At 39.1% G+C, this 26462-nt stretch overlaps 10 protein-coding genes across 10 annotated transcripts; 6 read left to right on the top strand and 4 right to left on the bottom strand.

The window, feature by feature from the left end:
* Positions 1-21: 21 nt before the first annotated feature.
* THP2 (Thp2p) lies at positions 22-804 on the bottom strand (the record flags this gene model as incomplete). Its single annotated transcript, XM_033910944.1, has 1 exon — positions 22-804. The coding sequence occupies one exon, from the start codon at positions 802-804 to the stop codon at positions 22-24; it is 783 nt and encodes a 260-aa protein (XP_033766835.1).
* A 291-nt stretch (positions 805-1095) lies between these two features.
* Positions 1096-2976, top strand: CDC23 (anaphase promoting complex subunit CDC23; the record flags this gene model as incomplete). Its single annotated transcript, XM_033910943.1, has 1 exon — positions 1096-2976. The coding sequence occupies one exon, from the start codon at positions 1096-1098 to the stop codon at positions 2974-2976; it is 1881 nt and encodes a 626-aa protein (XP_033766834.1).
* Positions 2977-3181: 205 nt separating this feature from the next.
* On the top strand, positions 3182-10417 carry PRP8 (U4/U6-U5 snRNP complex subunit PRP8; the record flags this gene model as incomplete). The annotated part of the gene is made up of 1 exon (XM_033910942.1): positions 3182-10417. The coding sequence occupies one exon, from the start codon at positions 3182-3184 to the stop codon at positions 10415-10417; it is 7236 nt and encodes a 2411-aa protein (XP_033766833.1).
* A 518-nt stretch (positions 10418-10935) lies between these two features.
* DNA2 (bifunctional ATP-dependent DNA helicase/ssDNA endodeoxyribonuclease DNA2) lies at positions 10936-15504 on the top strand (the record flags this gene model as incomplete). Its single annotated transcript, XM_033910941.1, has 1 exon — positions 10936-15504. The coding sequence occupies one exon, from the start codon at positions 10936-10938 to the stop codon at positions 15502-15504; it is 4569 nt and encodes a 1522-aa protein (XP_033766832.1).
* A 132-nt stretch (positions 15505-15636) lies between these two features.
* SOL3 (6-phosphogluconolactonase SOL3) lies at positions 15637-16389 on the bottom strand (the record flags this gene model as incomplete). The annotated part of the gene is made up of 1 exon (XM_033910940.1): positions 15637-16389. One exon carries the CDS (start codon positions 16387-16389, stop codon positions 15637-15639), a length of 753 nt encoding a protein of 250 aa, XP_033766831.1.
* Positions 16390-16676: 287 nt separating this feature from the next.
* MPC2 (mitochondrial pyruvate carrier) lies at positions 16677-17066 on the bottom strand (the record flags this gene model as incomplete). Its single annotated transcript, XM_033910939.1, has 1 exon — positions 16677-17066. The coding sequence occupies one exon, from the start codon at positions 17064-17066 to the stop codon at positions 16677-16679; it is 390 nt and encodes a 129-aa protein (XP_033766830.1).
* Positions 17067-17833: 767 nt separating this feature from the next.
* On the top strand, positions 17834-19711 carry YAP1801 (Yap1801p; the record flags this gene model as incomplete). Its single annotated transcript, XM_033910938.1, has 1 exon — positions 17834-19711. One exon carries the CDS (start codon positions 17834-17836, stop codon positions 19709-19711), a length of 1878 nt encoding a protein of 625 aa, XP_033766829.1.
* Positions 19712-20012: 301 nt separating this feature from the next.
* Positions 20013-20864, top strand: PEX18 (Pex18p; the record flags this gene model as incomplete). Its single annotated transcript, XM_033910937.1, has 1 exon — positions 20013-20864. The coding sequence occupies one exon, from the start codon at positions 20013-20015 to the stop codon at positions 20862-20864; it is 852 nt and encodes a 283-aa protein (XP_033766828.1).
* A 160-nt stretch (positions 20865-21024) lies between these two features.
* Positions 21025-22563, bottom strand: TDA11 (Tda11p; the record flags this gene model as incomplete). Its single annotated transcript, XM_033910936.1, has 1 exon — positions 21025-22563. One exon carries the CDS (start codon positions 22561-22563, stop codon positions 21025-21027), a length of 1539 nt encoding a protein of 512 aa, XP_033766827.1.
* A 368-nt stretch (positions 22564-22931) lies between these two features.
* On the top strand, positions 22932-26414 carry KEL1 (Kel1p; the record flags this gene model as incomplete). Its single annotated transcript, XM_033910935.1, has 1 exon — positions 22932-26414. One exon carries the CDS (start codon positions 22932-22934, stop codon positions 26412-26414), a length of 3483 nt encoding a protein of 1160 aa, XP_033766826.1.
* Positions 26415-26462: the final 48 nt, after the last annotated feature.

Raw genomic sequence — 26462 nt, 5'->3', positions numbered from 1 at the left:
GCTCAGTTAAATAAAACATGCTTATTCTAAAACTATGTCACCTTTATCTACAGGGTTGCTTTCAGATGAAGCATTTATCTCAGACTTTAATGAATCTATCTTCTGGATCATTTTCTTCATAGAATGTGCATCATCACCGAACATAAGCATTTCTATATCGTCCCACTCTTTTCTCCAATGGTTTAGTTCCTTTGTCAAGGTAGATAGTCTTTCCTTTAGAGAATACTTATTTTCTAAACCAAATTTGGCACGCGCCATTTTGATTTGATCTAGGTAGTTCTTGATTTGAGCATCTACACCACGTATATCAGTATCAGGCGCACAATACTGCTCGAGAATGCCTTGAAGTTTCTCGGATGGAATCCAGTTATCCACTTCATACACTGTCACTGATGGATCAGACACTTCCACCTGCTTGGCTAAATCAACAGAAAGCCTTTTCAGTAAGTTGACGTACCTCAAAGTATCCCTATTCAATTGTTCGAAAGTAGAATAGTATTCACTAATACTCTTACGGTTCTGTACTCCCGCTGCAACATCCCTGCCGGTTTTTGTATTCTCCAAAAGCTGTGCTTCTCTTGTTTGATATTTATCGTATCGCAGACGGATAGAACTCTTTACCAGTTCCCCGTGTAAATCAGGTAGCTTCTTGAGGGATTCAGTAAGCAGATCATCAGAGGATTCGGGGTTTGTCAATTCTGACAATACATCTAAAATGTTCAATAAGTTGGTTTGGCATTCCTGCAAACTTTGTTCTTCCTCGCAAAGAGATTCAAAATATGTACGACCTTCTTCCCTTGTCATGTTTTCAACTTGTTAATTTCAGTACTATAACACTGACAAACTAGCCTCCTGTTGTTTCTTTATTGTATTGTACGGTACTTCTATAACTTTTCTACTCTTTATTATCAAGTTTCCATTATTTTTCAATGCGCGCACATAGTAAGTACCTCGGGTAAACAAAGACTTCTTATTAGCAGACCAAATACCGTAGTACTTTGACTAGATAAAAAAAGAGAAGAAGATATTGGCAAGTGGAAAACTGAAGTCGAGATATTTACTGACCGGAATCAGATTGCAAAAACTCTTAGAACCATGAATGACGAAAGCCAGGATAAAATTATACAAGATATACGTATACAACTACGAAAGGCTGCCACAGAATTATCACGATGGAAGCTATACGGTTCCTCAAAGTGGGCGGCAGAAGCACTAGCAGGCCTTGCTGAAGCTATTGATGTTGATCAACCACAGTCTTTGGCCGACGAATCGCCACTAAGGAATAAGCAAGGTGTACCGAAGCAGATTTTTGAAATACCACAAAATGGGTTTGGCCTATCAGAGTCTGATTATGACCTGTACCTCCTCAGTTCTACGTTGTTTGATGCTAAAGAGTTTGACCGGTGTGTATTTTTCTTAAAAGATGTCACTAATCCATATCTCAAGTTTTTAAAATTATACAGTAAATTCCTCTCATGGGACAAGAAAAGCCAGGAAAGCATGGAAAATATCCTAACCACAGGGAAGTTTACTGACGAAATGTACAGAGCTAACAAAGATGGAGATGGCAATGGAAATGAGGATATGAGCCAAAGCGGGCACCAACGCGCTAATTTAAAAATGGTTAGCAATGAGCATGAGTCACAATCGAACATATCATCTATTTTGAAGGAAATTAACGCATTTCTAGAGTCTTATGAAATAAAAATAGACGACAATGAGGCCGACTTAGGGCTAGCACTGTTATATTATTTACGAGGAATTATCTTAAAGCAAGAAAAAAACACTTCTAAAGCAATGTCATCATTCTTGAAATCTCTGAGTTGCTATTCCTTTAATTGGTCCTGCTGGCTGGAATTGATGGACTGTCTACAAAAGGTCGACGATGCATTGCTTTTAAATAATTATTTATATCAAAATTTCCAATTCAAATTTTCTGAAAATCTTGGTAGTCAACGAACGATAGAATTCAATATAATGGTCAAATTTTTCAAACTAAAAGTATTTGAGGAACTTAACGGCCAGCTAGAAGACTACTTCGAAGATTTAGAGTTTTTGTTACAAGTCTTTCCCAATTTCACTTTTTTAAAGGCTTACAATGCTACCATTAGTTACAATAATTTGGATTATGTTACCGCAGAAAGCCGATTCGATGACATCGTTAAACAAGATCCTTACCGTCTCAATGATTTGGAAACGTACTCCAATATTCTATATGTCATGCAGAAGAATTCAAAATTAGCCTATCTGGCGCAATTCGTCTCCCAAATAGATAGGTTTAGACCGGAAACATGTTGTATCATAGCGAACTATTATAGTGCCCGACAGGAACATGAAAAGTCTATTATGTACTTCCGTCGAGCACTAACCTTAGATAAGAAAACCACAAACGCATGGACTTTGATGGGCCACGAATTTGTTGAACTGAGCAATTCGCATGCTGCGATCGAATGCTATCGTCGGGCAGTGGATATCTGTCCTAGAGACTTCAAAGCGTGGTTCGGTTTGGGTCAGGCCTATGCCCTCCTTGACATGCACCTATACTCTCTTTACTACTTCCAAAAAGCCTGTACTTTGAAACCTTGGGATCGTCGCATTTGGCAAGTATTGGGAGAATGTTATAGTAAAACTGGAAATAAGGTGGAAGCTATAAAATGCTACAAAAGGTCCATAAAAGCTTCACAAACGGTCGATCAAAATACTTCAATATATTATCGGTTGGCGCAACTATATGAAGAACTTGAAGATTTGCAAGAGTGTAAAAAGTTCATGATGAAGTGTGTAGATGTGGAAGAGCTTCTGGAAGGTATAGTAACAGATGAAACCGTCAAGGCAAGGCTTTGGCTGGCTATATTTGAGATTAAAGGAGGCAACTACCAATTGGCTTATGATTACGCCATGGGAGTATCTAGCGGAACGTCTCAAGAGATTGAAGAGGCTCGTATGCTGGCTCGAGAGTGCAGAAGGCATATGTAGTGAACAAATACATAGCTATTCGTACCAAATGATATGAAATTTTTATAAATTCTAGGTTATAGAGCTACTAAATTGACGATGACAGAAAGATGAACCGAGGTAATGCGGTTTATAGAAAAGCAACATAGTTAAGAATATAATTTGGGAGAAGAAGATCATACTGTCGATCGAGCTTCCTTCAAAATTAAAGTAGTACTGAAGAAAAATGAGTGGAATACCGCCTCCGCCTCCTGGTTTTGAAGAGGATGAAGACTTAACACTTCCACCACCACCACCACCACCACCACCACCGCCTGGATGCGAGATCGAAGAAGTAAATAAACCACTACTACAATCATCGGTAAATGATGATACGTTTCTTTCGCCTCCGCCACCCCCTCCAAGTGACTTCGAAATAAATGCTGAGGAAATTGTAGAGTTTGCATTACCACCGCCACCACCACCTCCAGGCCTTGACGAATTGGAGCCTAGTGCAGCAAAAAACAACCAACTACATGGAAAGAGAAAATTGGATATAGGAAAGGATTCTTTCGTCACTAGAAAAGCAAGGAAACGTCAGAGAAAGATCAAAAATAATTTATATACTCCTAAAGCCGAGATGCCACCTGAACATCTGCGGAAGATTATTAATGCTCATAGTGACATGGCCTCCAAAATGTATAATACCGATAAAAAAGCCTTTTTAGGCGCTCTAAAGTATTTACCACACGCGATTTTGAAATTGTTAGAGAACATGCCTCATCCGTGGGAGCAAGCTAAAGAAGTTAAAGTTTTATATCATACTTCAGGAGCCATAACATTCGTGAATGAAACACCAAGAGTAATAGAGCCTGTATATACTTCTCAATGGTCGGCCATGTGGATAGCAATGAGGAGAGAAAAACGAGATAGAACGCATTTTAAAAGAATGAGATTTCCACCTTTCGATGATGACGAACCGCCTTTGTCATATGAACAGCACATAGAAAATATCGAACCACTGGATCCTATAAATCTGTCCTTAGACTCTCGAGATGATGAGTGTGTTAAGGATTGGCTATACGATTCCCGACCTTTGGAGGAAGATAACAAAAAGGTCAACGGTACATCCTACAAGAAATGGTGTTTTGATTTACCTGAAATGTCGAACTTATATAGGTTGTCAACACCACTTAGAGATGAGGTAACTGATAAAAACTACTATTATCTTTTCGATAAAAAATCCTTTTTCAACGGTAAAGCCCTTAATAACGCAATCCCTGGGGGGCCTAAATTTGAGCCCTTGTACCCAAGAGAAGAGGAGGAAGACTATAACGAATTCAACTCTATAGACAGAGTAATATTCAGGGTTCCTATCAGAAGCGAATACAAGGTAGCTTTTCCTCATCTATATAATTCGAGGCCTCGTTCAGTGCATATACCGTGGTATAATAATCCAGTATCGTGTATTATCCAGAACGATGAGGACTACGGTACATCTGCATTTTTTTTTGATTCATCCCTAAACCCAATACCTCACTTTATTGATAACACTTCATTCACCAACGCATTAGATACAGAGGAAAACGGAGATTTCACCTTGCCTGAAGATTTTGCACCCATATTGGCCGAAGAAGAAGAACTTGTTTTACCAAGTACTAAAGATGCAATGACATTATACCATTCACCTTTTCCATTTAATAGAACGAAAGGTAAAATGGTGAGGGCACAAGACGTTTCATTGGCTAAAAAATGGTTTTTGCAGCATCCCGACGAGGAGTATCCTGTTAAAGTTAAAGTATCTTACCAAAAGCTACTGAAGAACTACGTGCTTAATGAATTACACCCCACCTTGCCCACAAACCATAACAAAACCAAGTTATTGAAAAGTTTAAAAAATACTAAATATTTTCAACAAACTACGATTGATTGGGTAGAGGCTGGACTCCAGTTATGTCGACAAGGACACAATATGCTAAATCTATTAATCCACAGAAAGGGCCTAACTTATTTACATCTCGACTATAATTTCAATTTAAAGCCAACTAAAACCTTAACGACAAAAGAGCGTAAAAAATCAAGACTTGGCAACTCATTTCACTTGATGCGTGAATTGCTGAAAATGATGAAACTGATTGTAGATACACATGTTCAGTTTAGATTAGGAAATGTGGACGCTTTCCAATTAGCAGATGGTATACATTATATTTTCAACCACTTAGGACAGTTGACTGGCATTTATCGTTATAAATATAAAGTAATGCATCAAATCCGCGCATGTAAAGATCTGAAACACGTCATATATTACAAGTTTAATAAAAATTTAGGAAAAGGGCCTGGTTGTGGGTTTTGGCAGCCTGCGTGGAGAGTATGGCTAAGCTTCTTGAGAGGCACTATACCATTACTTGAAAGATATATTGGAAACCTTATCACTCGTCAATTTGAAGGTCGTTCTAATGAAATTGTCAAAACTACGACTAAACAAAGACTTGACGCGTACTACGATCTTGAATTACGAAACTCGGTCATGGATGACATTCTAGAAATGATGCCCGAGAGCATTCGACAGAAAAAGGCAAGGACTATACTACAACATTTAAGTGAAGCTTGGAGGTGTTGGAAGGCCAATATTCCATGGGATGTTCCTGGTATGCCAGCTCCAATCAAAAAAATAATTGAGCGGTACATAAAAGCCAAAGCTGATGCCTGGGTATCTGCAGCTCATTACAATCGAGAACGCATAAAGCGTGGTGCTCACGTCGAAAAGACTATGGTTAAAAAAAATCTAGGGCGCTTGACGAGACTTTGGATCAAAAATGAGCAGGAACGTCAAAAGCAAATACAAAAAAACGGTCCTGAAATTACCCCCGAAGAAGCTACAACTATATTTTCTGTTATGGTTGATTGGCTTGAATCAAGGAGCTTTTCTCCAATACCATTTCCACCTTTAACTTACAAAAATGACACTAAGATTTTGGTTCTTGCACTAGAAGATTTAAAAGATGTATACGCATCAAAAGTACGTTTAAACGCATCGGAAAGAGAAGAACTTGCGTTGATAGAAGAGGCTTATGATAATCCTCACGATACTCTGAATAGAATCAAAAAGTACTTGTTGACCCAGCGCGTTTTCAAGCCTGTTGATATAACCATGATGGAAAACTATCAAAACATTTCCCCGGTTTATTCAGTTGATCCCTTGGAAAAGATTACCGATGCCTACCTTGATCAGTATTTGTGGTATGAAGCCGACCAAAGAAAGCTTTTCCCAAACTGGATAAAACCAAGTGATTCAGAGATACCACCTCTTCTAGTATACAAGTGGACTCAGGGTATAAACAACTTATCTGAAATTTGGGATGTATCCAGAGGTCAATCTACAGTGTTACTGGAGACTACTTTAGGTGAAATGGCCGAAAAAATTGACTTTACCTTACTTAATAGATTACTTCGCCTAATTGTAGATCCTAATATTGCTGACTATATTACCGCAAAAAATAATGTTGTTATCAATTTTAAAGATATGAGCCACGTCAACAAATATGGTTTAATACGTGGGTTGAAGTTCGCCTCATTCATATTCCAATATTACGGACTAGTTATAGATCTTTTACTATTGGGCCAGGAAAGGGCTGCTAATTTGGCTGGCCCAGCTAATAATCCAAATGAATTTATGCAATTCAAAAGCAAAGAGATAGAAAAGGCACATCCAATCAGACTTTACACCAGATATTTAGATCGTATATATATGCTTTTTCACTTTGAAGAAGATGAGAGTGAGGAATTGACTGATGAATACTTGGCGGAAAATCCAGATCCAAACTTTGAAAACAGCATCGGATATAATAATAGAAAATGTTGGCCCAAAGATTCGCGTATGAGGCTAATACGTCAGGACGTTAACCTAGGGCGAGCAGTGTTTTGGGAAGTTCAAGGTAGGGTCCCGACTTCGTTAACGTCCATCAAGTGGGAAAATGCATTTGTTTCAGTGTACAGCAAAAATAATCCGAACTTACTTTTCTCTATGTGTGGATTTGAGGTCAGGATATTACCAAGGCAAAGAATGGAAGAGGTGGTATCTAATGATGAAGGTGTTTGGGATTTAGTCGACGAAAGAACGAAGCAAAGAACTGCAAAAGCGTACTTGAAGGTATCTCAAGAGGAAATCGATAAATTTGACAGCAGGATAAGAGGTATATTGATGGCATCTGGTTCAACAACTTTTACTAAAGTTGCCGCAAAATGGAACACTTCACTGATATCCCTTTTCACATACTTTAGAGAAGCTATCGTCGCTACGGAGCCATTATTAGATATCCTGGTGAAAGGAGAAACAAAAATTCAAAATCGTGTCAAACTAGGTCTAAATTCGAAAATGCCGACAAGATTTCCACCTGCTGTCTTTTATACACCAAAAGAACTTGGTGGTCTAGGTATGATCAGTGCTTCTCATATCTTGATTCCTGCATCTGATTTAAGTTGGTCAAAACAGACTGACACTGGAATTACGCATTTTCGTGCTGGTATGACACACGAGGACGAAAAATTGATCCCAACTATTTTCCGTTACATCACTACTTGGGAAAATGAATTTTTAGACTCTCAAAGGGTATGGGCCGAGTATGCGACGAAAAGACAGGAAGCTATTCAGCAGAATAGGAGATTAGCTTTTGAAGAGCTCGAAGGATCGTGGGATCGTGGTATACCCCGTATTAGCACTTTATTTCAAAGAGATCGACACACTCTGGCGTATGACAGAGGTCACAGAATCCGTAGAGAATTTAAACAATATTCTTTAGAAAGGAACAGTCCATTTTGGTGGACGAATTCTCACCATGATGGTAAATTATGGAACTTGAATGCTTATAGAACTGACGTCATTCAAGCCCTCGGCGGTATTGAAACCATCTTGGAACACACACTATTTAAGGGGACTGGTTTTAATTCGTGGGAGGGTTTGTTTTGGGAAAAAGCGTCCGGATTTGAGGATTCCATGCAATTTAAAAAGCTAACGCATGCTCAGAGAACTGGTTTAAGTCAAATTCCAAATCGTAGATTTACCTTATGGTGGTCACCAACTATTAACAGAGCAAATGTTTATGTCGGTTTCTTAGTGCAACTAGACCTGACCGGTATCTTCCTCCATGGTAAAATTCCCACATTAAAAATATCTTTAATTCAAATATTTCGTGCTCATTTGTGGCAAAAAATACACGAAAGTATAGTTTTTGATATCTGTCAGATCCTTGATGGAGAGCTAGACGCTTTGAAAATTGAATCTGTAACAAAAGAGACAGTTCATCCTCGTAAATCGTACAAAATGAATTCATCTGCCGCTGATGTCACCATGGAAAGTGTTTATGAATGGGAAGTTTCAAAACCTTCTTTATTACATGAAACGAAAGACTCGTTTAAAGGTTTAATTACCAACAAGATGTGGTTTGATGTACAATTGAGATATGGTGATTATGATTCCCATGATATATCTCGTTATGTAAGAGCAAAATTCCTTGATTATACGACAGACAATGTAAGCATGTATCCCTCGCCAACGGGTATCATGATTGGTATCGATTTGGCCTATAACATGTATGATGCCTATGGTAATTGGTTCAGCGGATTAAAGCCTTTGCTACAAAATAGTATGAGAACAATCATGAAAGCTAACCCAGCATTATATGTCCTTCGCGAACGTATAAGAAAAGGTCTTCAAATATATCAGTCTAGTGTACAGGAACCGTTCCTAAACTCCTCAAACTATGCCGAATTATTCAATAACGATATTAAACTGTTCGTTGATGACACTAATGTCTATAGAGTTACTGTTCACAAGACTTTTGAAGGGAACGTTGCTACAAAAGCAATTAATGGTTGTATCTTCACTTTAAATCCCAAGACCGGGCATCTGTTTTTGAAAATTATCCATACCTCCGTATGGGCCGGTCAAAAACGCTTAAGTCAGTTGGCCAAATGGAAAACAGCTGAAGAAGTTAGTGCTCTTGTGAGATCTTTGCCCAAAGAAGAACAACCAAAGCAAATCATCGTTACAAGAAAGGCAATGCTTGATCCTTTAGAAGTTCATATGCTTGACTTTCCCAACATAGCAATTAGGCCGACGGAGCTGAGACTACCATTTTCAGCTGCAATGTCAATAGATAAACTTTCCGACGTTGTAATGAAAGCGACTGAACCTCAAATGGTTCTTTTCAACATTTATGATGATTGGTTAGACCGCATTTCATCTTACACGGCATTTTCTAGACTAACACTGCTTTTAAGAGCTTTGAAGACAAATGAAGAAAGTGCCAAAATGATTCTACTCAGTGACCCGACGATCACTATCAAATCGTACCATTTATGGCCGTCATTCACTGACGAACAATGGATCAATATTGAATCTCAAATGAGAGATTTGATTTTGACAGAATACGGCAGAAAATACAATGTCAATATATCCGCCTTAACTCAGACCGAAATCAAAGATATTATATTGGGCCAAAATATTAAGGCACCATCTGTCAAAAGACAAAAAATGGCTGAATTAGAGGCTGCTAGGGCTGAAAAGCAGAACGACGAAGAAACTACTGGTGCATCAACTGTTATGAAGACTAAAACTATCAATGCGCAAGGTGAGGAGATAGTTGTAGTAGCTTCTGCTGATTACGAAAGTCAAACATTTAGTTCAAAGAATGAATGGAGAAAATCTGCAATTGCTGATACACTATTACATTTGAGGTTGAAAAACATTTACATCTCAGCTGATGACTTCGTGGAGGAACAAAATGTTTTCGTCCTTCCAAAGAATTTATTAAAGAAGTTTATTCAAATATCTGATGTGAAAATTCAAGTGGCGGCCTTTATTTATGGTAAGTCAGCTAAAGAACATCCAAAGGTGAAGGAAGTCAAAACTGTTGCGCTGGTACCTCAGTTGGGTCATGTAGGATTCGTTCAAATGAGTAACATCCCTGACATCGGAGGCCTTCCGGATACTGAAGGACTTGAACTACTGGGTTGGATTCACACTCAGACTGAAGAACTTAAGTTCATGGCCGCATCTGAGGTAACAACTCATTCCAAACTTTTCGCAGACAAGAAAAGAGACTGCATTGATATTTCCATTTTTTCCACCCCAGGATCCGTATCATTAAGCGCTTATAATCTGACCGACGAAGGTTACCAATGGGGAGAAGAGAATAAAGACATAACCAATGTGATATCGGAAGGGTTCGAACCTACCTTCAGCACGCGTGCCCAACTACTACTCTCTGACCGTATCACAGGTAATTTCATAATTCCAACCGGAAACATTTGGAACTACACATTTATGGGTACAGCATTTAATCACGAGGGTGATTACAATTTCAAGTACGGTATTCCTTTGGAATTCTATAGTGAGATGCATCGTCCTGTGCACTTTTTACAGTTTAACGAACTAGCAGGGGATGAAGAGTTGGAGGCCGAACAAGTAGACGTGTTCAGCTAACTCTATTCCCTAATAGACTAGGACCAATTGCTTTCTAGATATACATGTAAGTACAAATTTGTAGGTATAATATTCAATGCATTTTTCCTAAGCTATCTACCACCTGATATATGATGACTCTAGAGCTACTTCAGAACTACGGTTACTGAACTACGCAAATTGACAAATATGTGAAAATTAGCCTTTGATCGTGATTCTATTCCAAAAGACTTACAAAATAAGATAGTAGATATCGTTAGTTGATGGTCCATGCGCCATTCCCATTTCATTATCCCTTCCATATAGAAAGAAATTGGATACTTTGTTTTCATTTCGCGCAATTAAGCAATTCCGTGCGGCAGAAGGAACTTACATATATTTAACTGATCCTACACTATTTATGGTAGAGCTTATACTACATCTTCGAAGATAAATTTGCAACCGTCTACACGACTCTGGAAACAAAACAGTGAGGAAAAATACTCAAGCGAGCACTCATTTTGTGCAAGCCAACACTGACAATTCAAGACATCGTGAGGATGTCCGGAACGCCACAGAAGAACAAGAGGTCAGCAAGTATATCCGTTTCACCTGTAAAGAAAACAGAGGAAAAAGAACTAAACCATAATGATTCAAAAATGACATTGTCCAAGCAAGCCAAGAGGAAAAAAAAATATGCTTTCGCCCCTATAAATAACTTAAATGGGAAGAATAGCAAGATATCGAATGCAGGTGTTTTAAAGTCAATATCGGTTTCACAGGTACGAAATACATCAAGAACTAAAGAAATAAACAAAACAGTTAGCAAGAGCGCAAAACCATTGTCCAATTCGCAGGTTAAACTGAAGCGTGAAGTGTCGAATTTGAGCAGACATCATGATTTCGCTCATGAAGAAGACGGTCCCGTGGAAGAAGTAATCTGGAAATATTCGCCTCTACAGCGAGATATGTCTGACAAAACAACAAGTGCTGCCGAATATTCGGATGACTACGGAGATGTCCAGAATCCATCTTCTACGCCTATAGTCCCCAATCGGTTGAAAACTGTTCTCAGTTTTACAAATATCCACGTACCCAATGCTGACACAAATCAATTCGTCCAAGAAAATGAAGATGGGCAAGTTCGTCCTAAACTAGCAGACATATCTCCCAGGGGGTCTCTCCGTAATATAGATGATATTCTTGATGATATAGAGGGCGATTTAACCATAAAACCCACAATGACGAAATTCAGCGATTTGCCATCTTCACCCATCAAGGCACCCAATGTTGAACAACAACCAGAGGTTGTTGTAGAAGCAGCAGATAATATAAATACCACAGGCGATAGTAACGATGGAGATGACTCATTGATAGATATTTTAACTCAAAAATATGTTGAAAAACGCAAGGATGAGGTTCAAATGACAACTGAAAGCAACGTTAATCAGAGGAAAAGAGCTCAGGAATCCTGCAAAGAAGATGAAAAGATAGAAATGAGCAAAGAAAGTAATGATAATAAAAATGTAGATAATCAAGTCAAAACAGAAAATGCATTCGATAAAAATCAAGAAGACAGAATATACCAAAGAACCGAAGAAAATGAAGAAAAAGAAGAAAATCCTTCAGACGAATTTTCAGACGATTCACTAATTGAACTACTAAACGAAACTCAAACACAAGCTGGATCCAATGCTATTGAAAAAGAAATTGACAAAGTAGAGAAAATGGTCTCTAACGACTTGAAAGTTGCTACTGATCCCGCTTTGTCCACATATGCCCTCAGAGCCAAGTTTGGTGCCCCAAGAGACGGCGTAGTACGATTAGTAATAGTAAGTTTACGTAACGTTGAACTGCCAAAAATTGGAACGCAAAAAATACTAGAGTGTATAGATGGCAAAGGCGAACAAAGCTCTGTTGTCGTCCGACATCCTTGGGTATATTTGGAATTTGAAGTTGGAGATGTAATACATATTATAGAAGGGAAGAATATTGAAAACAAACGCCTTCTTTCTGATGACAAAAACCCCAAAACTCAACTGGCCAACGACAACCTGCTGGTGTTAAACCCTGATGTATTATTTTCAGCAACATCAGTCGGAAGCTCAGTAGGTTGTTTGAGACGTGCAATTCTGCAAATGCAATTTCAAGACCCCCGCGGAGAACCAAGTCTGGTCATGACTTTAGGCAATATCGTACATGAGTTATTACAAGATTCAATCAAGTACAAGCTCTCACACAGTAAAATTTCTATGGAAACCATTGTGCAAAAGCTGGATTTTTTGTTAGAAACTTATTCATTCTCAATCATCATTTGCAATGAAGAAATCCAGTATGTTAAAGAATTAATTATGAAAGAGCATGCTGAAAATATTTTGTATTTTGTCAACAAATTCGTTTCGAAAAGCAACTATGGTTGCTACACATCCATCTCAGGAACTAGAAGAACACAGCCAATTTCAATATCCAATGTGATTGATATTGAAGAAAACATTTGGTCTCCAATTTATGGTCTTAAAGGGTTCCTAGATGCAACTGTTGAAGCTAATGTTGAAAACAATAAAAAGCACATCGTTCCTTTAGAAGTGAAGACTGGGAAATCCAGAAGTGTTTCATACGAGGTTCAAGGCCTAATTTATACTCTTCTACTGAATGATCGTTACGAGATACCGATAGATTTTTTCCTTCTTTATTTTACAAGGGATGACAATATGACAAAGTTTCCATCTGTTCTGCATTCCATTAAACATATTCTCATGTCCCGAAATAGAATGAGTATGAGTTTTAAGCATCAGCTCCAAGAGGTTTCTGGACAGGCTCAATCAAAATTTGAATTACCACCATTACTGCGTGATTCATCTTGTGATTCATGTTTCATGAAAGATTCATGCATGGTGTTGAACAAATTGCTAGAGGACGGAACATCAGAGGAAAGTGGCCTGATAGAAGGTGAGTTTGACATTTTAACGCAACATTTGTCGCAAAATCTCGCAACCTACAAAGAATTTTTTACAAAATATAATGACCTAATAACAAAGGAGGAGTCAAGTGTAACATGCGTCAATAAAGAACTCTTCTTATTGGATGGTTCTACGAGAGAATCCAGAAGTGGAAGGTGCCTTTCTAATTTGGTTGTGTCAGAGGTGGTTGAACATGAGAAAAATGAAGGGACATATGTATATTGCTTCTCAAGACGTAAAAATGATAGCAACTCACAGTCGATGTTATCATCTCAAATTGCCGCCAATGACTTTGTGATTATCAGCGATGAGGAAGGCCATTTTTGCTTATGCCAAGGTCGCGTGCAATTTATAAATTTGGACAAGATTGGTATCTCCGTAAAACGAAAGTTATTGAACAACCGGCTTCTAGATAAGGAAAGAGGAGTTACAACCATCCAAAGTGTAGTTGACTCTGAGCTAGACCAATCCAATCTCATAGCTACTCAAAATTCAGTGACATATAGGATCGACAAAAATGATATCCAACAGAGTTTGTCTTTGGCGCGATTCAATCTCTTGAGTTTGTTCCTACCAGCTGTTTCACCTGGCGTGGATGTTATCGACGAAAAAAGCAAATTATGTCGGAAAACAAAGAGATCCGATGGAGGTAATGAAATACTACGATCCCTTTTAGTTGACAATAGAGCACCAAAGTTTAGAGGTGTAAGCGATGACCCCGTAATTCCATACAAGCTTCCAGAGGATATAAAATTGAATCTGGATCAAAAAGAGGCGATAGACAAAGTAATGAGGGCCGAAGATTATGCATTGATATTGGGAATGCCGGGGACTGGTAAGACTACTGTTATAGCAGAAATTATTAAAATTCTTGTTTCCAAGGGGAAAAGGGTGCTTTTGACATCATATACACATTCTGCAGTGGATAATATTTTAATCAAATTGAAGAATACCAGAATTAGCATAATGAGATTGGGCATGAAACATAAGGTTCATCCTGATGCGCAGAAATATGTGCCGAATTATGCGTCAGTCAAAAATTACAGCGATTATTTGATTAAAATAAACAGCTCCTCTGTTATTGCTACGACCTGCTTAGGAATTAACGATATATTATTTGCATTAAATGAAAAGGATTTTGACTATGTGATTTTGGATGAAGCAAGTCAAATTTCAATGCCGGTCGCTTTGGGGCCCCTGCGATATGGATATAGGTTTATTATGGTAGGAGATCATTATCAACTACCGCCATTAGTCAAAAACGGTGCAGCTCGATTGGGAGGATTAGAGGAATCATTGTTCAAAACGTTCTGTGAAATGCATCCGGAAAGTGTTGTAGAACTGACTTTTCAGTACCGTATGTGTGGCGATATTGTAACGTTGTCTAACTTCCTAATATATGATAATAAATTAAAATGCGGGAATAACGAAGTTTTTGTTCAATCTTTAAAATTACCGATGCCTGAGGCCTTGTCACAATTTAGGGATAAGTCGGTTAATTCCAAGCAGTGGCTTGAGGATATCTTAGAGCCGACGAGAAAAGTCATATTTTTAGATTATGATAACTGCCCCGATATTATGGAACAAAGCGAAAAGGACAATATTACGAATCATGGGGAGGCAGAATTGACCCTACAATGTGTGGAAGGGATGATTTTGAGCGGCGTACCGTGTGAAGATATTGGTGTAATGACGTTATATAGAGCGCAGTTAAGATTACTGAAGAAGAAATTCAGTAAAGATGTATATGAAGGGCTTGAGATCTTGACTGCTGATCAGTTTCAAGGTCGTGACAAGAAGTGCATTATTATTTCCATGGTTAGAAGAAACTCTCAATTAAACGGGGGAGCGTTACTGAGGGAGCTAAGAAGAGTCAATGTTGCCATGACTAGGGCCAAATCTAAGCTGATCATTATAGGTTCAAAAAGTACAATTGGTTCTGTTCCTGAGATAAAATCATTTGTAAATTTGTTAGAAGAGCGTAATTGGGTCTATACAATGTGCAAGGATGCGCTATACAAATACAAATTTCCTGACAGATCAACCGCTACCGATGAAGCGCGCAAAGGTTTTGAAAAAAGAACAGGTGCCAAACCCATCACATCCAAATCTAAGTTCGTAAGCGATAAACCTATCATAAAGGAAGTTCTACAAGAGTATGAAAGTTGATAAGGCAGGAACAGCTTTCTCACAAGAGAAAAAACCATCACAGCATAAAATATGTATATTAGCTTTATGAAATTGGTATATAACACATAATATCAACGTTAGGTTTTGCACTCTCTCGCATGGGTGTTTTTTTTAAAAAGATTTCGTTTGAACTTTTCCAAAAGCTTCCTCATTAACAAACCAAGATGTTTTTTCGCCAAATAGTTTGTTAACCAATACAGTTGGCAATTGGTTATTTTTCAAATCAAAAATCTCATGCATTATATCTTGTTTGGAGCTGCCCTCTGCCACGAAACATAGGGCTTTGGCGTCTTTAAGCACAGGTAAAGTAAAAGTAATTCTGTCACTTGGGGGTTTGGGAGAATCGTGACACCAAGCGACTCTCTTGGTTGTTTCGTTTAGCAAGTACCTATGTTTTTCGCCGGGGAACAAAGAACAGGTGTGTCCGTCAGGACCACAGCCCAATAGTACCAAATCGAAAGATTGTGGTACGATTTGCTCGTACTCTGCAGCAATTTTGTTTTTAGATTCAGCGTCATCGCTGCCAACCAAGGATTCGTCCATAGGATAAGTGTTTGGCTGATTAGTAGAGGGTAATCTATCCAGAACGGTCTTCTTAAAGGTGCCATAATTACTATCGGCATCTGTTAATGGCACAATTCTTTCATCGGAGAAGTAGATTTGCCATTTGGGCCATTGAATTCTAGGAGATAATGACTTGTCTGCTACTAAACCTTCGTACAGAGCATCGATCAAAGAACCACCGCTAACGGAAACTTTAAAGTCTGATTTCTTTTGCAGCGCTTCATCTTGTTTCTTGACGATGAATTCCCCTAATTGGTGGGTCAAACTAGCCCTCTCAGAAAACACACTGACTGTAACCATTGAGTAGCGGTTTAATTCGAGGCAATTGATAGTACCCTGTTTTCCGTCATCCTCGAGGCTTTTCTTCTTTTTATACTATCACCACTGTCGGGGATAAAACTGAAGAAAAACTGAAAAATGAATACATACGATCTACATATATGGGAAAAAATAGCAGTAAGAGAACAAATTATAACACCGCGCAAAGAAAATATACTTTACTGTTTTAAGAATATTATACAATCCGGATATATATGTTTACTTACATATCTTTGACAAAGCAAAGTTTCGAGTTGTAAATTAGGCGTTTATCTGCCCGTGGTAATTTCCTTTTTGCTTTCGTCGGCGCCGCTGAGAATATAGCTGCACAATTGCGATACAGAGTCACCATTCCGTATCCTGTAGTTGGCAATTCTACCCAATTGATAACCAGCGGTCAGACAAAGAAACGAGTTGACGGAAGCCAACAAGATGTTCCTTGGCTTGATGACAAAGGACCAACGAGTCCAAATCAACGCAGTAGATAATAGCGACAAGTTTTGAGCACCAGAAATTTTTTCCACTGGTCTTTTCATATCGCTAAATCCTGCGAAAACCAGCCCCCATTTCAAAGTAGGGGCCCAGAAATGGACTGTCTTGGGGCCTGTTTCACTTTGCCAGAACCGCCTGAATGCAAAACGTACAGATGATGTAGACATTTTTCTTTTTTTTATCTTTTTCTGTGTTAGACTATAATTTCTTTTATTTCGGTTCGTGTCAATTTTCTGATATAGTGAGTGATAACTCTCGACAATACGTTCTTTCGAATGAACTAATGGTTTGCCGTCTATTTCAGTTTCCTATTGCAATCAGCGATGTCAACGATGTGCGTATCAGCTTTTTTGCTATTTTCTTCGAGGAAGGAGGCTCGTGTTTCTTTCTCGGACTTTTTCTTCTTTATTATATACTCAACGCTTTTCTTTTTCTTCTTTTTTTTCCATCCTAGTCATGCGTGCAATAGGAAAGCGCACGAAACAAATGAGTAATTCGTAGGAAACAATGCAGCCCTCAGGGTCAGCAACTGGCGTGACTCAGCCTGGCTTTTGTAAAACAGACGACGCCCTGGCAGAGAGGCGGGGGAATCGAGGGGCCCTCACGACCCATCTTAAGTATGAAAGAAGATGGTAGGAATTCTCGGAAGCGAGCGGCGGGTTCCATCACTTTTCACGGATGGGTAACATAGGGGCCTCAGTTCGATACATGGTATTCAGGCTTTTAGCGTTAACGAATGTATTTGCCTGTGTGTAAATGTGTTGATGGTTAATAGTAATCATTCGTTGAGCAAATCGAGCAGCAGCGATATTGCATATTTTGAGTATTTTTTAGCGTTTCTTTGGTGGGGGAGGAAGGACAAAGCCTGTTTCGTAAATATAAAGGGACTGTTCATATCGCAGGTAATAAAAATTGAATTTCCATTGAGGTCGAGATGACAACGTACTACAAGTTGGTGAAAGGTGCTACGAAGATCAAGTCGGCTCCGCCTAAACAGAAGTATCTAGACCCAATACTATTAGGGACCAGCAATGAGGAGGATTTCTATGAGATCGTAAAGGGTTTGGATTCCCGAATTAATGACACAGCTTGGACTATTGTGTATAAGTCTTTATTAGTAGTACATCTCATGATAAGGGAGGGTTCCAAAGATGTTGCATTGCGTTACTATTCTAGGACCCTGGAGTTTTTCGACATTGAGAACATACGTGGTTCCAACAGCAGTGCGTCTGGGGATATGAGGGCACTTGATAGGTACGATAATTACCTAAGGGTCAGATGTAGGGAGTTTGGTAAAATTAAAAAGGACTATGTGAGAGATGGTTACCGAACATTGAAGCTAAACAGTAACAACTACGGAAGTTCTAGAAACAAGCAACACTCTATCAACGTCGCACTAGACCACGTGGAGTCCTTGGAGGTCCAAATCCAAGCTCTGATTAAAAACAAGTATACACAGTTTGACCTGAGTAACGAATTAATCATATTTGGGTTCAAGCTGCTTATTCAAGACCTGTTGGCTCTATATAATGCTCTCAATGAAGGTATCATAACTTTACTGGAGTCTTTTTTCGAACTGTCTCATCACAATGCAGAGAGGACTCTGGACCTGTACAAGACGTTTGTGGATTTGACCGAACACGTTGTCAGGTACCTGAAGAGCGGGAAGACTGCGGGTTTGAAAATACCAGTCATCAAACACATTACTACAAAACTGGTCAGATCGCTAGAAGAGCATCTAATAGAGGATGACAAGACCCATAATACTTTTGTGCCAGTTGATGGTTCTCAAGACAACTCTGGTTCCACAGTAGCTAGATCTACTGCGCAGGAAAGGTTGGAGCAAATTCGTGAACAAAAAAGGATACTAGAGGCACAGTTAAAAAACGAACAAGTAGCGATATCCCCTGCTGTGACTACTGTCACAGCCGCTCAATCTTACAATCCGTTCGGAACAGATTCTTCCATGCAGTCTAACACTCTATTGGCGGGAGCTAATCAAGCACAACAGATCGCAAATAACCCGTTTGTACCTCAAACGCAACCGCAGGTGATGAATACACAGACTGGTCGTACAGATTCCGTAACTTTAAATGCCCCGGAATATGCGATGGTCCAACACACAGTGAATACGAGCCCTCTACAAGATCCCGGTGTAAGCGCCCAACAAACGGGTTACTATTTTATCAATAATCATTTAACTCCCACATTCACAGGCGCCGGATTTGGAGGATACTCCGTTTCACAAGATACAACTGCCGCTTCGAACCAGCAAATATCTCAATCACAAGCTGGTTCTAACAACCCATTCGCATTGCACAACGCTGCGACGATCGCAACGGGAAATCCCACGCACGAAAATGTCCTAAATAACCCATTTTCACGACCAAACTTCGATGAACAAAATACCGGTATGCCACTACAACAACAAGTAATAAGTAATCCTTTTCAAAACCAAACGTATAATCAACAACAACAACTACAGCAGCAAAAAATCCCTTTGAGCACGATCAATAGCGTCATGACAACTCCTACTAGTATGCACGGGTCGATGAATATTCCCCAACGTTTTGATAAAATGGAATTCCAAGCTAACTACACTCAAAATAATTTCCAGCAGCAACAACAACAACAGGGTTACCACCCGTCTGCAACCGCAACCGTCAACCCTATTATAAATACCACTGGAACCGCTCAACCTCAGGCTGTTCCTTTCTATTCGCAACAGGTACAACAGCCACAACAGCCTCAGACGCAGCAACAAGTTTTAGGGAACCGGTATACCAACAACGTCAACTTAATTGATATGTGATATTTAGTATGTTTATGTATGTAAGGATGTACTCATGTGCATATTTGGATAGCAATAAGTAGTTGTAAGGAAGAGCTATGTAATTTTTAACCTTTTTTTGTGCATGTTTGGCTTTTGTCCTTCAGCAATATTTTTAGCTTATTGTATACAATTCGTCCCGCCAAGAAAATATTGATAGCGCCGCACTATGGAGATTGTATTGTTATTTCCGAGACGACATATATAAGGGAACAGAGGGGAAAACGACGTACTAAGTATCTGTCTAGACTTTAAAATAGATAGCTGATGTTAGAAAAAAACAATGAATGCCAACCAATGCCAAACCAATGAGGTGAGCAAGTTTGTTAGTAGTGCAGAGAAGGGCCCTTTTACAGGCAGGGAGAATACGCCTTCTTTTAACAGGATTGGGAACGGACCAAATGCATCACCGATTTTCAACAATGAAATTGAGCAGGAATTTTTACAGCACTCAGAAGGTTTTAACCAAACACCATCTTACATTGTTGTTAACCCTCGCACCCTGCAAGAGCAAAACCACGAATTTACCGCGCCGAACCAAAGTGGTAATGAAACTTCTTGGGTCAAGGACTTCAGATATAGCTTCCCTAAAAATATTGAATCACCCGTCGAATATCAATTTACGAATTTAAATTTAAACAAAGAGCTACAGGAGTCTCGGATAGATTCGCCCTCTGGCTTTTATTCGCACAAAAACTTCAACATTGCTTCCTTTCCTGTGGTCGATCATCAGATATTTAAAACAAGAGGTTTAAAATACCCTATTGACAGTCATATTGATTCTTTAATTAATGCTGAATTTTTGGAGCTGGAAACCAGCAGTTTACAAGAAGAAATCTATACAGAAGAGGAAAATTCAGGTACGGGACAGGAAAATGAAGAAGTTGTCATAAAAAGTTTGGCTTCTGATATAGTCGAGTTTTGCGGTAATAACAGTGCCGATAAAGATGTAAAAGAAAGACTAAACAGTTCAAAATTCATGGGACTTATGGGCAACATCAGCGATGGTTCTATAGTTTTAAAGAAGGATAAAGGTGGAGCGAGAAACCTTCAAAAGCACATTGGTTTTTGTTTTCAGAATACAGGAAGCTGGGCGGGTCTTGAGTTTCACGATGTCGAAGACAGGATTGCTTAGCCTCCCATAAAATTTCTTCAATCTATACCATGACATTCGAATATATAACGCTCTTTAACCAGTCTCAAAATAACATTACTATACTATATACTGAGTTCACAGCTATACGTAAAAAAAAAGGCGACTAGATAAGAATAGACATTATTTTGAAAAAGAGAAATTAGAAGTTTGTCATTTCAACTGAATTTTTGACGGAGGAAATATCATTATTAGGTTTACAAGTGTTGTAATCACCAATAAAATTTAGTTTGTTGCTACCCCTCTTATTTTTACTTTCTCGTCTTCGATGTCCACCTTCATTTGTGAGATTATTATCATCAGCGTTGGCTTTTTGCAATTTAGTTGTCGTTTTAAATTTCTTCATGTCTAGACTAGAATCGTCGCCACTATCTTCCGCTTGTCCCCGATTCGTAATTTTAGGTGCATTTTTTTTCTGTTCATGCTCCCTATCGCTTCTATATACAGGTTCACATCTGTTATCATTGGTAACATCACTATCATTTTCTTCTTCTATACCGAGCAATCCGGCCTTGACATCGCTGACAAAGCTCCAAAGTGATCTAGAGACAGATCCTTGAGAGGGAGAGTTTTGGTGAGCTCCAGGAGTTTCACTATCGTGATGCTGTGCTGAATACTCGCCATTACTGGTCGATGTCGCTTCCTGTGCCTCAGGTGTACCTGGAAGAGAGTCATCCCAGTTCAGAGTTCTTTCGATTTCATGCTGAATTATTTTATCGAATTGATTAAACAAAGCTAACGGTTTGCTCCAAAGTGACTGCTTGGATGAATTTGATGAGTTGTCTCTTTGGCGTGTCTCTTGAATATCTTGTGGAGACACGGATCTTGGCTGATTCGTACTTGGGTGATCCACGTTTTTTCGTGTCCTTACAGAACTAGAAAAGTTACTGTTACCAGCATTTTCAGTTCGTGATTCCATAGGTATACTCTGGTAAACTGGTGAAAAAGCACGACTTTTCACTGGTGTGTTCAGAGAAGGATCCAGGTGTTTACTCACTTGCTCCTTCAGCTCGTGCAGTTCACGTGCCCGACGGGCATAGTTTTGCTCTTCATGCTGGGTTTGCTTTTTCAAATCTTCAATCTTTTGTTTGCATTCCAGTAGTTCTAATTCTTTTGTAGCAAGAGATTGTAGAAGGGCGCTTACATCAACCCCATTTGTGGGTATGGCGGTCGCTGCTATACTATTGACCGATTGTGAACTCCCATTTCTCGACCGTCGAAGCCCGCCGGTCATCGCTTGCTCACTAGAAAGTACTGTAGTGGATTCTAACGGAATTCCATGGGATCCCTCAGAATGACTTACTGAGCCTCCAAAAGGTATGTTGTTTTGAGATTCTGGCGTAGTGGGAACAACCATAGGTTGAATGAGCGATCTCCTCTTACTCATTGCGTTTGGAACGGAGACAGAAGAATGACGAGTTACCACCCTTCGAGCATCTGACTTGGCCTGTAAGGGATGGTCCTGTTCATTTAATCTGGTAGGAGTCATCAGCCTTTGCGAATGCATGCTCCCCGCACTGGACGTACGCTGATGCTCTGGCCTATATCCATTGGAACTAGAAGAACGAAACTTTGATCGAGTCTTCCCCACAGGCGACATCGATATTATACTATTTCGGGTACTGGTATCCACATCCAAATCCTTCTCATTGGACTCTATAAACTCGTCAAATTTATTCATATCAGTGCCCTACGAGATATATTTAATTATACTCGGATCCACGCAGTGGTAATTGAGGAAAGCACAGCTAATATTAGCCTTTATCTTTACTTATCACATTGAATTTACAACTTGAACCCTTCATCACCTTTGGAATCACGCGGCACGTCTTCTGGGGATTTGGCGACGCGGTTGTTGATAGTAGACTACAAGCAAGCATTCCTTTAAAATATGGAACAATAAGACATAGAAAAGCAACAGGGCTCATTCTATAAAGAAATTGTTTTGCTTAATTCGTGGTATTTACACTAATTAACAAATTCACAGTAATTTTTCAGGAGAAATTAGAGCCCGTTTGCTTCAATTTGCACCCAGGAAATAATTCAAACATGGCCGGATTCAGCTTCGCCAAGAAGTTCACTCACAAGAAACATGGAAAGACACCTTCTGATGCTTCTATCTCTGACCAATCTAGAGAAGCTTCGCTGTCAACTCTTTCAAATGAAAAATTTTTTACAAAACAGGAAACTCCTCAGAAAGGACGTCAATTCTCACAAGGTTACCACCCAAACGTTAATAAAACCAGTTCACCCCCTATGTTTGCCAGAAAACAACAATCGGAATCAAGAATCCAACCGAGTGCAGTACCACCGCAACAACGAAATGTGTCAGGGCCGTCTACTACTCTCCATAAACAGCTTTCAAAACAGAGAGAATATACTGTGTGGAATAGAATCAAGTTACAGAATTCACCTTTCCCTCGTTATAGACATGTTGCCTCGGCATATGTTACAGACAAGAACCAGATATATGTCATTGGAGGACTTCATGACCAATCTGTGTACGGCGATACATGGATATTAACAGCCTTTGATAATGCTACCAGATTTTCCACCACTACAATAGACATAAGTGAAGCTACGCCACCACCAAGGGTAGGCCACGCTGCTGTCCTATGTGGAAATGCGTTTGTTGTGTTTGGTGGTGACACACATAAAGTTAATAAGGAAGGTTTAATGGACGATGACATATACCTTTTGAATATTAATTCCTACAAATGGACAGTCCCAGCACCTGTGGGACCACGTCCATTGGGTAGATACGGCCATAAAATTTCAATTATTGCCACAACTCAAATGAAAACAAAATTATACGTCTTCGGTGGTCAATTTGATGACACTTACTTCAATGACCTAGCTGTTTACGACTTATCTTCTTTTAGAAGGCCGGATTCACATTGGGAATTTTTGAAGCCGAAATCTTTCACGCCGCCACCTATCACCAATTTTACCATGATATCATATGATTCCAAATTATGGGTATTTGGTGGCGACACCTTACAAGGTTTAGTAAATGATGTGTTTATGTACGACCCTGCAATAAACGATTGGTTTATCATTAATACCACAGGTGAGAAACCTCCTCCAGTTCAAGAACATGCTACCGTAGTCTACAATGATTTAATGTGCGTAGTAGGCGGAAAAGATGAGCATGATGCTTATTTGAACTCCGTGTATTTCCTAAACTTGAAATCGCGCAAATGGTTTAAGTTACCTGTATTTACGGCGGGAATCCCGCAAGGTCGTTCTGGGCATTCTCTAACACTATTAAAAAATGATAAAGTTTTGATTATGGGAGGTGATAAATTTGATTATGCTAGAGTTGAGGAATCCGACCTGCACACTTCTGATATTGATATGCAAAGAGGTACGATTGTTTATACGTTAGACTTGGCCCGCATAAAAGACCTTTGTCCAGGCATAATGGATGTTCCAAGTGAGACTGCTGTTCAGAGAAATGGTAGCCTTGACCTGGCGACGCCCGTTACCCCAACCTCTCATAAAAACAGGAATATGAACATTTCAAGTTCAGCAGCTCCTCCAGCTTTCGCTCCATCGCCTGCACCAGAAGCTTTTCCGGAAGCTGATCATGTCAACAGAGAGATGCACAATCGAGATGTTTTAACAGAACATCAAAATCAGAATCCTCCAGTAAATTCTGAGTCTCACCTAATTACTGAGCCTAACATTTTGACTCCATATGTCCCTTCTGAAAGCTCACAGACACCTGTTATGAAAACAACTTCCAACAAGCCATTTGATACCCCAAATATCCAGAAAGAAACTGATCTGACTGAAACTATCGATCCAACAATTGGAAATCAGCGAATCCCATCTTCAACTTATGGTGACAGCCTTACCCCATCAAAACAAATAAAGAACAACTCCTCCCCAATTGTAGAGACGCTTTCAAGTAATGACATAAAAACGCCTCAAAATGGAAATGTAGAAGAAACGAAACTTTACCCCGGCACGGATGAAAAAACAGATTCTACAACTGCTTTCAACGAAGAGATGAGTGAGAACAAGTTAAGCACATCTTTGATGGCCAAGGTCGAAGAGGAAGGCGGCGTTGTTGACGAAGACGATGAAATTGGTGTGGCCCAAATGGCCAGCTCACCATCAAAAGATCAGTTCAAAATAAAGCATTATAACGAATCTTCAGAGTTATCGCAGAACAATACGGAGATCGACAAACTATCTGAGCCTGTAGATATCACGATAAAGAAAATCGATGCCGCGAGTCATGATATTGGAGCAAGTGATGAGAAAAATATGCCCTCAATGAGAGACGTTCCATCTGATATGAAAGGTGAAAAAGCTGACGTTTCTGTAAATAGAGATGTTACTACTGAGGTCGTGGATAGAGCATTATTTGAGAAATTGAGATCGGAATTACAAAGTTTGAAAGAACTGACACATGAAAAGGCACTTGAAGCCGGAGCACACATAAAGGAACTAGAGACGGAGCTATGGCAGTTAAAATCCCAGAGGAACACTGGGACAAACAAAGAAATAGATGAATTGGATTCTGTCAGACTGCAATCAAAATGTGAAATATTAGAAGCAGATAATCACTCTTTGGAAGATAAAGTTAATGAGCTAGAAAATTTAGTGAACAGCAAATTCTTAGATATAGAAAATCTAAACGAAGTTGTGCAATATCAAAATGAAAGAATGAAATCCTTAGAACTAGAGCCTGATTACAAAGAAAAACTTGAGGAATTGCAGATAGAACATGAAAACTTGATTAGGGAAAATGAACGGTTGAAAAATGAGAGCAAACAGCACAACGAAGATATTATCAATCAGGTTTCTAATTACTCATCACAACTAGGCTCATTGATCAGCCATTGGAAAGAAAATAAGGCCAGCTCTTCGTTTCTTGCATCCTCTTCTTCTTTGATATCCGTCTCGGACGAAAATGGTGAAAATTCTGTCAACGAACCCTATGGTGACCAAAGTCGTCACCACCGTGTGGTGATCAACAAACTAACAAATAGGTTGGATGATTTGTTGGAAAAAAGTCAAGAGCTAACAATTTCGAAAGAAAAATTGTCTTCTGAATACCATGCTTTAAAAATGGAACACAGCTCATTAAGTCAAGATGTATTGGTAAAAGAGAACGAAATCAAAAAAATACAGAATGACTACAAAGAAAGCATCAATTCTATGGACAGCGCAAGTAAGGCACTAATGGTTTCGCAAAGAGAGCTAGAGAAGTACAAGAGCTTGAATAAAAAGTTGATTGACGAGTTAGATGAATTGAAATTCAAAAACAGCATCTGTAGTAAAAATTCAGAAAATGGTTTTAAAAGCACCGGGGAGAGTTCCAATGATGTAAAAAATAGCAACACTATAAGAGAAAATCAGTTCAACATTAAAATAAATGACCTGAAGGCGGAACTCTTTATCACTAATCAAGAAAGAGATAACTTGAAAAGTGAAGTGTTAGAGTTGAAGAAGAGATTATTGAATTTAGAAAATAGCACTAAACAAGCCAATGAAGATGGTGACAGTGATCTACTATGAAAAAAAATATGGGTAATGTGATTTTACTCTTTATGTGTAATAACAATA

This window comes from Saccharomyces paradoxus, chromosome VIII, assembly GCF_002079055.1.
Source record: "Saccharomyces paradoxus chromosome VIII, complete sequence".
Classification (NCBI taxonomy): domain Eukaryota; kingdom Fungi; phylum Ascomycota; class Saccharomycetes; order Saccharomycetales; family Saccharomycetaceae; genus Saccharomyces; species Saccharomyces paradoxus.
Note: the sequence above shows the minus strand (reverse complement) of the source record. Positions and strands in the feature narration are given on the sequence as shown.